The sequence below is a fragment of the Monodon monoceros genome, unplaced genomic scaffold, assembly GCF_005190385.1.
Source record: "Monodon monoceros isolate NGI ecotype Baffin Bay Population unplaced genomic scaffold, NGI_Narwhal_1 Super_Scaffold_2, whole genome shotgun sequence".
NCBI lineage: Eukaryota > Metazoa > Chordata > Mammalia > Artiodactyla > Monodontidae > Monodon > Monodon monoceros.
Window position 1 is genome coordinate 48,880,475 of NW_021703776.1, and position 12,253 is coordinate 48,892,727.

The 12,253-nt window shown below is 38.3% G+C and overlaps 1 protein-coding gene across 4 annotated transcripts in view; it reads left to right on the forward strand.

Annotated features, from left to right (window-relative positions):
* HEPACAM2 (HEPACAM family member 2) overlaps positions 1-12,253 on the forward strand; it is a 66,082-nt gene that overhangs the window by 50,379 nt on the left and 3,450 nt on the right. For 2 of the 4 annotated variants that reach the window (XR_003795355.1, XR_003795357.1), the window contains one exon: positions 5,760-5,864. Coding sequence is in view for 1 of the 4 variants with exons in the window: in XM_029234498.1 (XP_029090331.1) it covers positions 5,764-5,770 (7 nt within the window). In the remaining 3 variants the exon portion in view is untranslated. Of the gene's footprint in view, positions 1-5,759; positions 5,865-12,253 lie in introns of those variants that run through there. The other 2 variants (XR_003795358.1, XM_029234498.1) reach the window with 1 other exon arrangement.

The following is a 12,253-nucleotide window of genomic DNA, read 5'->3' on the forward strand; positions in this document are numbered from 1 at the left end:
CTGGATAAAAATTTAAAATCACTTGTAATCTCACCTCCCAGAAATAACCTGTTAGCATTTTCCCAGGTTAGTTATGCATACATTTATTCCTACTCCTTCCAGTTCCAGAAAGGATTTATGGTAGCTCATATAAATGCATAATATAACAAGATAAAATACACCCCCAAAAATAAAGGTGATAAAGAAAACAGGATGAAGGAAAAATTAGAGTTTACAAAGGCAAGGCGAAAGAAGAAATGAGGTTAATAACTAGTATGATGAATTTCCCTTCATCTGAGAGTATTGTTTTATACCACTGAGATCATGCAGCATATACAGGAGGATTTCTAAGGAGGGGCCTCCGAACTGAATGCGATTTGTTAGTTGTCAGAGCCAAAGAAAGGGTGAAATCTTACTGCAGGGCTAGGAGAGAGCAGGTCAGCTTTCCCAGTCACCCAGTCACCCCAGATACATCTGTCTCTCCCCTCCTTTCTCAAGTTTGAATCCCCTCCTGGAGACCACGTGTCTTCTTACTTGTAGAGCAGACCCTAACTACAATGAGCTACTGCTGCATCTCTGTGTTCTCTTTTCTAGACCCAACTCTGGGACACTTTAAAACATAGACAATCTTAAACAGCCTTTTAATAGGTAATAATACATTCACATGATTCACGAATCAAAATCCTATTAAAAGTATGCACTAAAATAACTGGTTTTTGTTAGTTTTTGGTTTTGGTTTTGGGTTAGGCTAGTTCTGTGTATCCCTCCAGACTTTCTTACCACAACCAAGGGAAATACAAACACATACACTTATTTTTTTCAAACTCACTTTTCAATCACTTGCTATTTCTCTCACTTCTGTGTCTCTCTCACACACACAAAAACACACAGACTCAGTGCGTGGTTCCATTCAAAGCAGCAAGGAATTGCGGAAGGGAGAAGTGTGAAAGGATCTAGAATCCAATTAACTTTTGCTGTCACTGGTGTGTAACACTGGATGACTCACTGCTTTTTTAGTAAGTGGGGATGAAAATCTCATAAATTAATCAAGATTTCCAAGGGAAGTGATGAACCAACCCAGATGTTCACCTAATTAACAAATTAATCTTTAAAAACCAGCCTAAAGTTCTTTCCTTATTACTAAACATAATCTTGGCTGTTGTTAATTAAAATTTTTAACTTCATATTACTGCTTCTAACTTGGAATAGATTCATATTCCTCCTGCTTATTATTTTGAAAGAATATATCCTACTGATAGAATTTTAAGCAAAAATTAAAATACTTATGAATAAAAGTTTTCCTTGTTTCTTTGACATTTGTGCACTTCCATATTAATAAGACAATTTCAGTTAAAATAGACTGCAAAATACACTCTAAGACGATTTATGTGATCCCTCAGTTTTATAAGATCATGTACCTTATAAGGTTCTGTTTAATAAAATTGAATGATAGAATAGTACATGCCATATAGGTAGCTATTTTACTATGTTATTAAAGATTTAACTTATTTTTAGAAAGTTTTAATTTTCTGCCTCTGTATGCTTCTACCTCTATGCATCCCTGTGAACTTCTCTGTCATTCTTACATATTCCTCTAAAGTTCATGTTCATATACATATGAATGTGTATGTTTTAGTTTCATAAGGCAGTAAGGAAGCAGAGATTCCTTTCTCATGAATAGGCAGAAATCAGACACAGCACTTGGATTTAACACTGGTACTCTCCTTCCTTCTCATCTGCCAGGTACACTTTTTACTGGAATTACCGTGTTAACCTTGAAGTTTACAAATACTTTTACATCCACTACCCCCACTGATCTTCACAAGAGCCTTGTGGGCTAGAACAAGCGTACCTGCTTTACAGATGAAGGAACAAATACTCAGGAAATGAAAAGATTTGCTCAAGTCCCTTATATAAAATGTATTTGTACATAACCTACACAATCGTCCCCTATACTTTAAATCATCTTTAGATTACTTATAATACCTAACACAATGTAAATGCTATGTAAATAGTTGTAAACACAACGTTAGTGCTATGTAAATAGTTGCCTGCACGGCAAATTCAAGTTTTGCTTTGGGGAACTTTCTGGAATATTTTTTCGGGTGTCTTCAATCTATGGTTGAATCCATGGATGCAGAACCCACAGATGTGGAGGGCTGACTATATTTGTTTGGTTTTTGTTTGTGTCTGAGAACTTTCTCGTTTGAATATGCTCCTAGTGAAGATGCTTAAGTTCTACAAAAACCAGTTGTCTGAAGAGGTGGGGACTTCAGAGACCATGCCCCCATGACAGCCATCTCTTCTGAGTGTCCCATATGGCATCCATCCCATTATATGCACTTTAGAACACAGACAATAAATGGTTTTTGAATTGTAATGAATTGCATTACCTATGCTTTGTATATTTAATGAAGACACCAGGGATAGGAGGCAAATAAATTACTGTTTCCAATAGTCTTCCAGTTCTTTGAGACTGACTCTCAGGGCACTTGATAACTTTGGGAGCCATTTTTCCTTGCTTCCTGGACTTGGATGCCTGTTTCTTTTCCCAGATTAGGGAAGTTTTCAGCTACTATCACTTCAAATAAGTTTTCTGCCGCCTTTTCTGTCTCTTCTCCTTCTGGAACTCCTATAATGCTTGATGTTATTCTAGAGATCTCTTAAACTGTCCTCATTTTTTAAAATTCTTTTTTCTTTTTTTTTTTTGTTCAACCTGGGTGATTTCCATTATCTATAAGTCTTCCAGTTCACTGATCCACTTCTCTGTATCACCTAATCTACAGTTGATTGCTTATAGGTGTTTTTTTGTTTTTTTCTGTATTCTTCAGTTTAGATTTTCTTCATATTTTCTAATTCTGTTAAAATTCTCAGTGTGTTCATCCAGTCTCCTCCCAAGTTCATTGAGCATCTTTATGATCATTACCTTGAACTCTTTGTCGGATAGTTTGCTTATCTCCACTTCTCTCAGTTATTCTTCTGGGGTTTTATGTTGCTTCTTCATTTGGAACATACTCATTTGTCTTCTCATTTTGCCTGATTCTCAGTGTTCATTTATATGTATTAGGTAGTTCAGTTACATTTCCTGATCTTGGAGAAGTGATCTTTTGTAAGAGACATCCTATGGGGCCCAGCAGCACACTCCCCTCTGGTCACTGCTCTAGGAGTGCTGTGCCCCCTATGTGGGGTGCAGGGGCTCTTCAGTGTGATAGAGACAACTATTGTGGGCACGCTGAAGGCAGGGCTGGTCCCTGGCCCGGTGGTCTGTGAGGTCCCGCCTTGTGCAGTGGCTGTGGGCCCACTGGAGGGCAGGGTAGGCTTTCGGTGCATTCTGCTGTGCAGCCGGGTAGCGTGCAGCTACTTTGGGCAGCTGGTAAGTGGGGCAAGTCCCCAGCCCCTATAAGATAGAGGGAGGATTCCAAAATGGTGCTTGCCATCGCAGGTGTCATCACAGTAGAACGAGCTCTCAAAAATGGCTGCCACCAGTGATTCTGTCCCCCACAGGAATCCTACTTACTTCCTGCCTCTCTGGAAGTTTCTCCAGGATCAACATGTGGGTCTGACCCAGGTTACTTTCAAACTACTGCTGCTGTGCTAGGACTCAGAGCATGTGAGATTTTGTGCGTGCCCTTTAAGAATGGAGTCTTTGTTTCCTACAGCCCTCAGCTCTCCCGAACATAAGCCCCACTGTTTTTCAAAAACAGACATTCTGGGAGCTCATCTTCCCAGTTCAGGACCCCTGAGATGGGGAACCCACTGTAGGGCTTGGACCCCCACTCCTTGGAGAGGACCTTTGTGATTGTGATATTCCACCTGTTGTGGGTCACTTACCTGGGGATGTGAGTCCTGACTATATCCCATCTCGGCCCCTCCTACTCCTCTTGTTGTGACTCCTTCTTTATATCTTTAGTTGTTTAGTTGTGGAAAATAGTTTCTGCCAGTATTCATGTTGTTCTCATTGTTAGTTTCTCTGTAAGTAGTTGTAATTTTGGTGTACCTGTGAGAGGAGGTGATTTAGGGTCTTCCTACTCTGCCATCTTGGGGAAGCTCTTGAAATAATTTTAAATAAATAAAATAACTTTTTTAGTTATTAGGTTATAAATGTAGAAATGTTAAATGTTATTTAAAAATACTAGTGTATATATCCATACAAAACCAAACACTGTTTTTTTGCCCAGTCCTGGTTGTCTAATCTATAATGTGAGAGGGATGACCAAAAAAGCTCTTTAATTTCCTTAAATTCCATGACTTATCATTTTATTAATTACTACAAAATCTATATCTGCTTAGCAGACATATTGAAAGGTCAAAAATTTTTAACCAAGCTGCTGCCTTTGCTAAAATAACTGAAAGAGAAGCTAGTCATAAAGGGTTTGTTTTCTCATCTAAGAACTCAGCATGGCGCCTCACTTGTACTCTTATGATTTTTATGCAGTACTACTTAGTGTAAGCACCAATAAGTAATTACACACAGTGTACTGTGATGTCAGTGAACTGTCCACAATTTTACCAGTCATTATTTTTGAATTTTTTTCTTTTTCAAGTTATATGTTTAAAGGAAGGGAAGAAGAAACCAGCCTAAACACCAATCCACAGAGTATCAGTTAAATACTAGTTACATTGAGTTAAGGCACTATGTAACTATTAAAAAGTAAGCGATAATAACATGAGGGAAAATTCTGCACATATTATTAGCTGCAAAACATTATGTCACAGGTCAGTTTTATGGTATGATTCCTTATGTAGATAAAACATTTTATATAAAGAAAATATTCAGGGCTTCCCTGGTGGCGCTGTGGTTAAGAATCCACCTGCCAATGCAGGGTACAATGGGTTCGATCCCTGGTCTGGGAGGACCCCACATGCCACGGAGCAACTAAGCACGTGAGCCACAACAACTGAGCCTGCGCTCTAGAGTCTGTGAGCCACAACTACTGAGCCCACCTGCCACAACTACTGAAGCCCGTGTGCCTAGAGCCCGTGCTCCGCAACAAGAGAAGCCACGACAATGAGAAGCCCGCGCACCGCAGCGAAGAGCAGCCCCTGCTCACCACAACTGGAGAGAGCCCGCACACAGCAACGAAGATCCAAAACAGCCAAAAATAAAAACAAACAAATTAATTAATTAATTTTTTTAAAAAAGAAAATATTTCAGTAAGAAATATACTGAAGTGTCAATGGTAGCAACCCCTGGAAAGAAGAAAAGAGTAGTGGGTAGAAAGGCTTGCATTTTTTCTTTTTCACTTTACAGAAATGTGTACTGCTTGATATATGTTTACAATTTTAAAAAGGCAAAAACATTTAATAAGGAGAACCTAACATTTTAATCACATATCTGCCTGAAATTCCATTTGTTCGACAGTGTTCTATCCTCTTCATTTACACTCTTTCTTTTCATTTTCCTTGTCCCTTTCCTCCTGATGTTGCTTCTTTTTTTCTGCTTTCACTTCTCCTTGTTGCATTTCATGTCCTTCTGCCTTTAATTTCCTTTCTCCCTTCCCCCAAGCTGGATCCCTGAAAGGTAAAAATCAGAGAGTGTGAACAGGTGACATTTGTAATGGGGAGTGGCTCTGAGCATGGCCCAGGGCTCCCCAAATAGAGGATTTTGGACTAACTGTGTGATTCTGGCCACTTGTGAAGAACTGTGGCCAAGATGGAAGGACATCAAGATTCAGAGCCTGGCAACGGAGATATTTAAAACATAATTCTATTGATGAAACCTAGAACTTTCTTTATCAGAGTATGTAGATTTGACTGTAATGGCCTGCCCGCTTCTCCAGCTAGGTTGTAAAAGAAAGAAGAAGGGTGAAACCTGGAGTGAAGGAGCCTCATCACCAAAAACAGACAGAGCTGTTTGTTACCATGGCAACTTCCAGGTTAGAGCGGTGAGTGAAAGATATTACATATTTGGCGTCTTGCTTCTTATGGCTAAAAGTCTATGTCATTGAATTGAATTGAACTGAATTGAAATTGAACTGAAGCACGTTGCTTTGGAACACAAAAGACTAACCCGAGGCAGAGGCCTTTCATGGATTCCCTTAATTTATTGTTCAATGTATTGTGCAATATATACCAACCTCTGCCGGGCGTTTAAAATATATTCTCCCTATCTCTCAGAATAATTATATAAAGCACTATCCCTACTTTATAGATGAAGAAACTGAGGTTCAGAGAAGTTGGGTCATCTCTCCAATGTCATCAACTAATGAGTAAATGTCTGTGTCACCTCTAGCTACCTTCTGGCCCAGTCCAGCAAAGACTGCTTTGTGAAATTATACGGAAGGCTTCATGAGGCCATGTGTTTACTTACAATGTCCCCAGCTAATGCCTCTAAGCACTAAGACAATTTAACTGGAGTTAAATAGCAGTAGAACATAGACTATTTAATTTGTTCAGCGTTCAGGTGGCTTCTCCTTTACAGATAAAAAGTAGAAAAAATGGAGAATTTTTTAAGAAGCAGAATCAACACGGTATAATCAAAAGGAGTATGTATCTCTTAATATGTGTGTATATAATATATACACATATGTACATATAAATATATTTATATATAGAAACATCTATATACATATTTATATATATTCAGGCAATGTTTCCATTTCCAAACTTCTTTATCTGCAGAGATAAAGATAAGATAATTGTCCTGACATTTCTAGAATTGGGTACCCAGAATTTCAACTCATATCTCTGATACCAAGCTGCTTTCAGAGTTTTGTTAGTGTAACTTTTATTTATATAAAAACAAGAAGGTCCAGATGAAGGCAGGGTGTGTGTGTGTGTGTGTGTGTGTGTGTGTGTGTGTCTGTGTCTGTGTGTCTGTGTTTAAGGTGGCTCTGAAAGTTCTCTGAATTAGTGGGTACTTGTTTAAACTAGTGTAAGCTAGTTTTAATGAGTAGACTCAATTCTCATATCCTCTGCATCTGATGCATTTTTATTGTGAGCGACAAATAGTAAGGTTAGCATTTTGTGGCATATCTTTGTAAAGGCACTAAGATATATGTTTCCCACCGCTTCTCTCCCCTTCCTATCTCCCAACCATAAATTGGGGGTAATGAAAACATTTTCTACTGTCATTGCTGAAGGGGGTTACAGAGGGAAAGCCAACTCCCAGATTTTCATTTCAAGCTAAGTCAAGGCAAGCAGTACTTAATGTATGGATGTTTCATCTGGATCAACAGGGGCCACTTGGTCTTCTAAGTAAATCAGGTGCCTGCAAGCCTGTTTGCTTCTCAGTCACTGACCTGTTGAAATGTAGAAGTGCTAAGTAAGAAGTCACATGAACAACTCCCACTAACAGTGTAAACAGTGGGCAGTGGGGACATGCAAAACCATCTCTAGTAGGACGCATCAGTTTGGCATTCGTATATATTTTGTTTAAAACATAATTTTCACACTGCAAACTTAGAAAGTCACCATACAGCTTAGCAAATTAAGTATGTCCCATAAACTCACATCCAGATTGTTACAATGTTTATCTTTATGATCAGGTCATGGGAGAACTCTTTGCTTTTCTGGCTTATGACTATATGTTTTCTTATTGGAAAAAACAAAAGTTATAGAAGCAGAAGAATGAAAGCTTCTGCATAAAACAATTGGTGTTTTTACGAATAGTTAGCAAATGGCATGGTGAAGTATACTCCACCGTCTAGAAGAGAAGATAAATGCAAATAGGTCTTGCACTGTTACACAGTCTCAAATATGACAGTTAATACTAAAAGTATAAGATTAGAATGTTCAGCCAAGTTGATTTATAGATAAGTTAAGAACAGGAAGGATTATTTTTGCAGAATTGTTTATAGCTTGTCTATGGCTGAGATGTCCATTCAAAATCCCTTCCAACCTGGGATTCTGGAAGCGGTTCCATTCCCTGATCTTTTGGTGCCACCTATGGTTCCAAATTAGAAAGTGTTAGATTAAAGTATAAAATCTGTGTATTTTGAACAGTAATCTGTTTTGAAATCACCGTATTTATCATTCTATTATGTTTTGCCGTTTGGGTTTGACTAAATGAACGGAATATCTTTCTGGAGGGCAAATCTCCTAATATGCATTAGGAGATTTAAAAATGTTTAGACTCTTTAACCCAGTAATCCATGTTTAAGAAATGATGAGGGACAAAGAGACGTGTTTAAGAATATTAATTACAGTAGTATTTAAAATAACTTAATGTTCAAATGATTATAATACATGTATGAGTTGGAATATGATGCAACCATTTTAAAAATGTCAAAAAAAGAAAATCACCTTTAGTTGTAATTTCTATAATTTTTATCTTTATAGAAAGATTTCAGGTCTTTTAGAAACTGTCAAGACCCTAAAGAGATAATAAGCTACAGTATGCAATAGCACACCAAAAATAAAATCCATAACCCACAAGACTAAACAGCTATGTGCCTAGAAAACAGAATTTATAAACGTGCTGATTGTTGTCTTTTGCATACGCACCAGTCAAGATAAATGAGACAAAGTCCCTACTTTGCAGAGGAAACAGAAGTCACCAGATGGAAACTCCTTCATTTTTCTAAAATAAAAAATACACACCTCCCTTGTGCTTCCATCCTGGTCTGCATTTCTCTAATTATCATAGAGGGAACTAACCTCTTTACCTCTGCTTTGGCATCTACCCCCTGTTGCCTACTCAATAACTTTACACCATCCATTATCCTTTTCTTCTCTTCTGTATATTCAGTCTTTCCTATCAGTGGAATGTGTTCCACCAGCTTTAAAATGTACTTGTGTCTGATATCCAAACTAATAATAAGAATTCTTCACTCAAACCCACATCCTCTACACCCTCACTTCTGACAACATATACTCCTATCTCTATCTCTCACTTCACAGTCAAGCTTCTTAATTTCTATATATGTTATTACAATTTTCATACCTCCTGCTCAGGCTTAAACTCACTCCAGTCTGGGGGTATGTGCCCCCAACACTCCATTAAAACAGCTCTCTGTAAAATCACTAATGACCTCCAGCTTACTAAACATGGACTTTTTTCGGTATTCTTTGTAGTGTCTCAACAGTAGTCAACACTCTTGACCAGCACTTCCTGAAACACTCACTACTCTTGGCTTCCCCCCACCCACCCACCTCTCTAGACATTTCTCTGTTTCTTTCAGTGCTCATCCTCCTCTTCTTGGCCATTGAATATCATAGCTCAGTCTTTGACCCTCTTCTCACTCTTTAATCTCTTCCTAGGAAATTCTTTATAGCTATGATTTAAATTACCACCTATATCCAAATGATTCACAAACCCTAATTTCTGGCCCAGTACTTTCTTCTGAGCTCCAGGAACATGTAAAATATATATATTTCTTCACTTCTTAAAGATCTCTAAGGTATCTCAATCTCTATTTAACCAAAACCTAACTCATGATTTTTCCTTCCAAACTTACTCTTTCAGTGTCCTCTTTCATCTCTATAAATGGCCCACCACCAATCTTGTTATACACAGCAAATGCTAAAAGTCATCCTTAATGTTTCCCTCTCCTTCGTCATGAACATTTAATCCATCTCCAAGCTCTGTCACTGCTACTTCCTACCTCTTAAATCCACCTTCTCTCCATCTCCACCACCATGTTAATCCGGGTCACCATTATCTCTTGTCTGCATTACTGCAATAATGTCTTATTAGTTTTAATAGTCTCAATAGTTTTCTTTCTTTTTACCCAACCTGTATACCATTGATTTAATTTTTTGTCTAAATTCACTAGCTAGTACTTCCATGCAGTTTGAGATAGGAGTGGTAAGGACATCTTTGCCTTGTTCTTGATCTTAGGGGAAAAGCATCCGGTTTCTTACCATTAAGTGTGGTATTAGCTCTAGGATTTTTGTAGATGTTCTTTATCAAGCAGAGAAATTTCTCCACTACTCCTAGTTTGCTGAGAGTTTTTATTATGAATAGGTGTTGGATTTTGCCAATTACCTTTACTCAATTGACAGGATCGTATTATTTTTTTTTCTCTAGCCCATTGATGTGGTGGATTGCATTAATTTTCAAATGTTGAAACAACCTTCCATAACTGAAATATATCTTACTTGGTTGTGATGTATAATTCTTTTCAAAGACTGTTAGATTTTATTTGCTAATACCTTTTTGAGGATTTTTGCGTCTGTGTTCATGAAAGATATTGGTTTGTAATTTTCCTTTCTTTTGTCTTAGTCTAGTTTTGGTATTAGGGAATTGCTGACCTCACAGAGTGAGTCAGGATGTGTTCCCTCAGCTTCTGTTTTCTGGAAAAGATTATACACAACTAGTATTGTTTACTTTGAAAATGTCTGGTAGAAATCACCTGTGAAACCATCTAGGCATGTCCTTTCTTTTTTGGAAGGTTATTAATTATTGATGTGATATCTTAAAAATATAGGCCTATTCATATTATCTATTTCTCCTTGTGTGAATTTTAATAATTTGTATATTGCAAGGAATTGGTCTATTTCATCAAAGATACCAAATTTGTGATCATAGGGTTGTTTGTGGTATTCCTCTTTTATCTTTTTTAATGTCAGTGGGTTAAGTAGTAATGCCCTCTCTATCATTTCTGTTATTATCCATTTATGTTTTTTCCCTTTATTAGTCTGTATTATGGGTTGAATTGTGCCCCCTCCCAAAATTCATATGTTGAAGTCCTAACTCCTAGTAATTCCTAATACCTAGGAATGTGACCTCTTTGGGAAATAGAGTCATTGCAGATGTAATTAGTTATGATTAGGTAATACCAGAGTTGGGTGGGCCTCTAATCCAATGACCGGTGTCCTTGTAAAAAGAACACCATGTGGGGGCTTCCCTGGTGGCGCAGTGGTTGAGAGTCCGTCTGCCGATGCAGGGGACACGGGTTCGTGACCCGGTCCGGGAAGATCCCACATGCCGTGGAGTGGCTGGGCCCGTGAGCCATGGCGGCTGAGCCTGCGCATCCGGAGCCTGTGCTCTGTGGCGGGGGAGGCCACAGCAGTGAGAGGCCCACATACCGCAAAAAAAAAAGAACACCATGTGAAGATACAGAGACACATACAGGGAAGGCTATGTGAAGACACAAGGGAACACTATGTACAAGCCAAGGAGTGACTTAGGCCACCAGAAGCTAGAAGAGAGGCATGAAACAGACTTTCCTTCACAGCCCTCAAAAGAAAACAACTGTCTCAACACCTTGGTTTTCGACTTCTGCCTGCAGAACTGTGAGACAATAAATTTCTTTTGTTTAAGCCATCCAATCTGTGGTAATTTCAGTAGCCTTAGAAAATTAATATACTGAGCTCTGGGAAGGCATGAACTGTAGGTTTCAGAGGCTTTAAATTCCTCTAATGTTCTTGGTTTTGCATCCTTCTTAAATAGAATCTATATTTTTAAGTTCTTTTAACTATAATCCACTGTGACTAGCCTGGAGCCCTATTGATGTGGTGCTAAGGTGGGGGAGAGGGAAAGCATTCTATAATCCTATGATTAAATATCAGTTTTTTAGTGGAACCTTGTCCCTGAGCTGTGACTTTCACAGCTATTTCTTAGCTTCTCCCCGCTTAGGTAAGACAGGAAGGATAGTTGGATAAATGCCATTCCCAGTAGGTGGGGTAAGACTCTGGTAGTCTTCCCCTGGAAAGTAGGCCTTTGTTGTGAAGAGTGCTGTAGGTTTATTTCAGAATGGTTACTTCTCTCCTCCCCTTGCCAGAGCTGTAAGGCAGAATTTTCTTAGTTCTTCACCATGAGTTTCCTGGAGATAAAACCCATCAAAGCGTGGGGGCCCTTCTAAGACTGAAAGTTTCTCATTCTCATGTTAGTTCATGCTCAGCTTCCAACAATTCATCAAAATGACCGTTTAAGTCATGAAATTAGAACACTCCCTAACACCATACACAAAAATAAACTCAAAATGGATTTGAGACCTAAATGTAAGACTGGACACTATAAAATTCTTAGAGGAAAACACAGGAAGAACACTCTTTGACATAAATCACAGAAAGATCCTTTTTGACCCGCTTCCTAGAGAAATGGAAATAAAAACAAAAATAAACAAATGGGACCTAATGAAACTTCAAAGCTTTTGCACAGCAAAGGAAACCATAAACAAGACGAAAAGACAACCCTCAGAATGGGAGAAAACATTTGCAAATGAATCAACTGACAAAGGATTAATCTCCAAAATGTACAAGCAGCTCATGCAGCTCAATATCAAAAAAAACAAACAACCCAATCCAAAAATGGGCAGAAGACCTAAATTGACATTTCTCCAAAGAAGATACACAGATTGCCAATAAACATATGAAAAGATGCTCAACG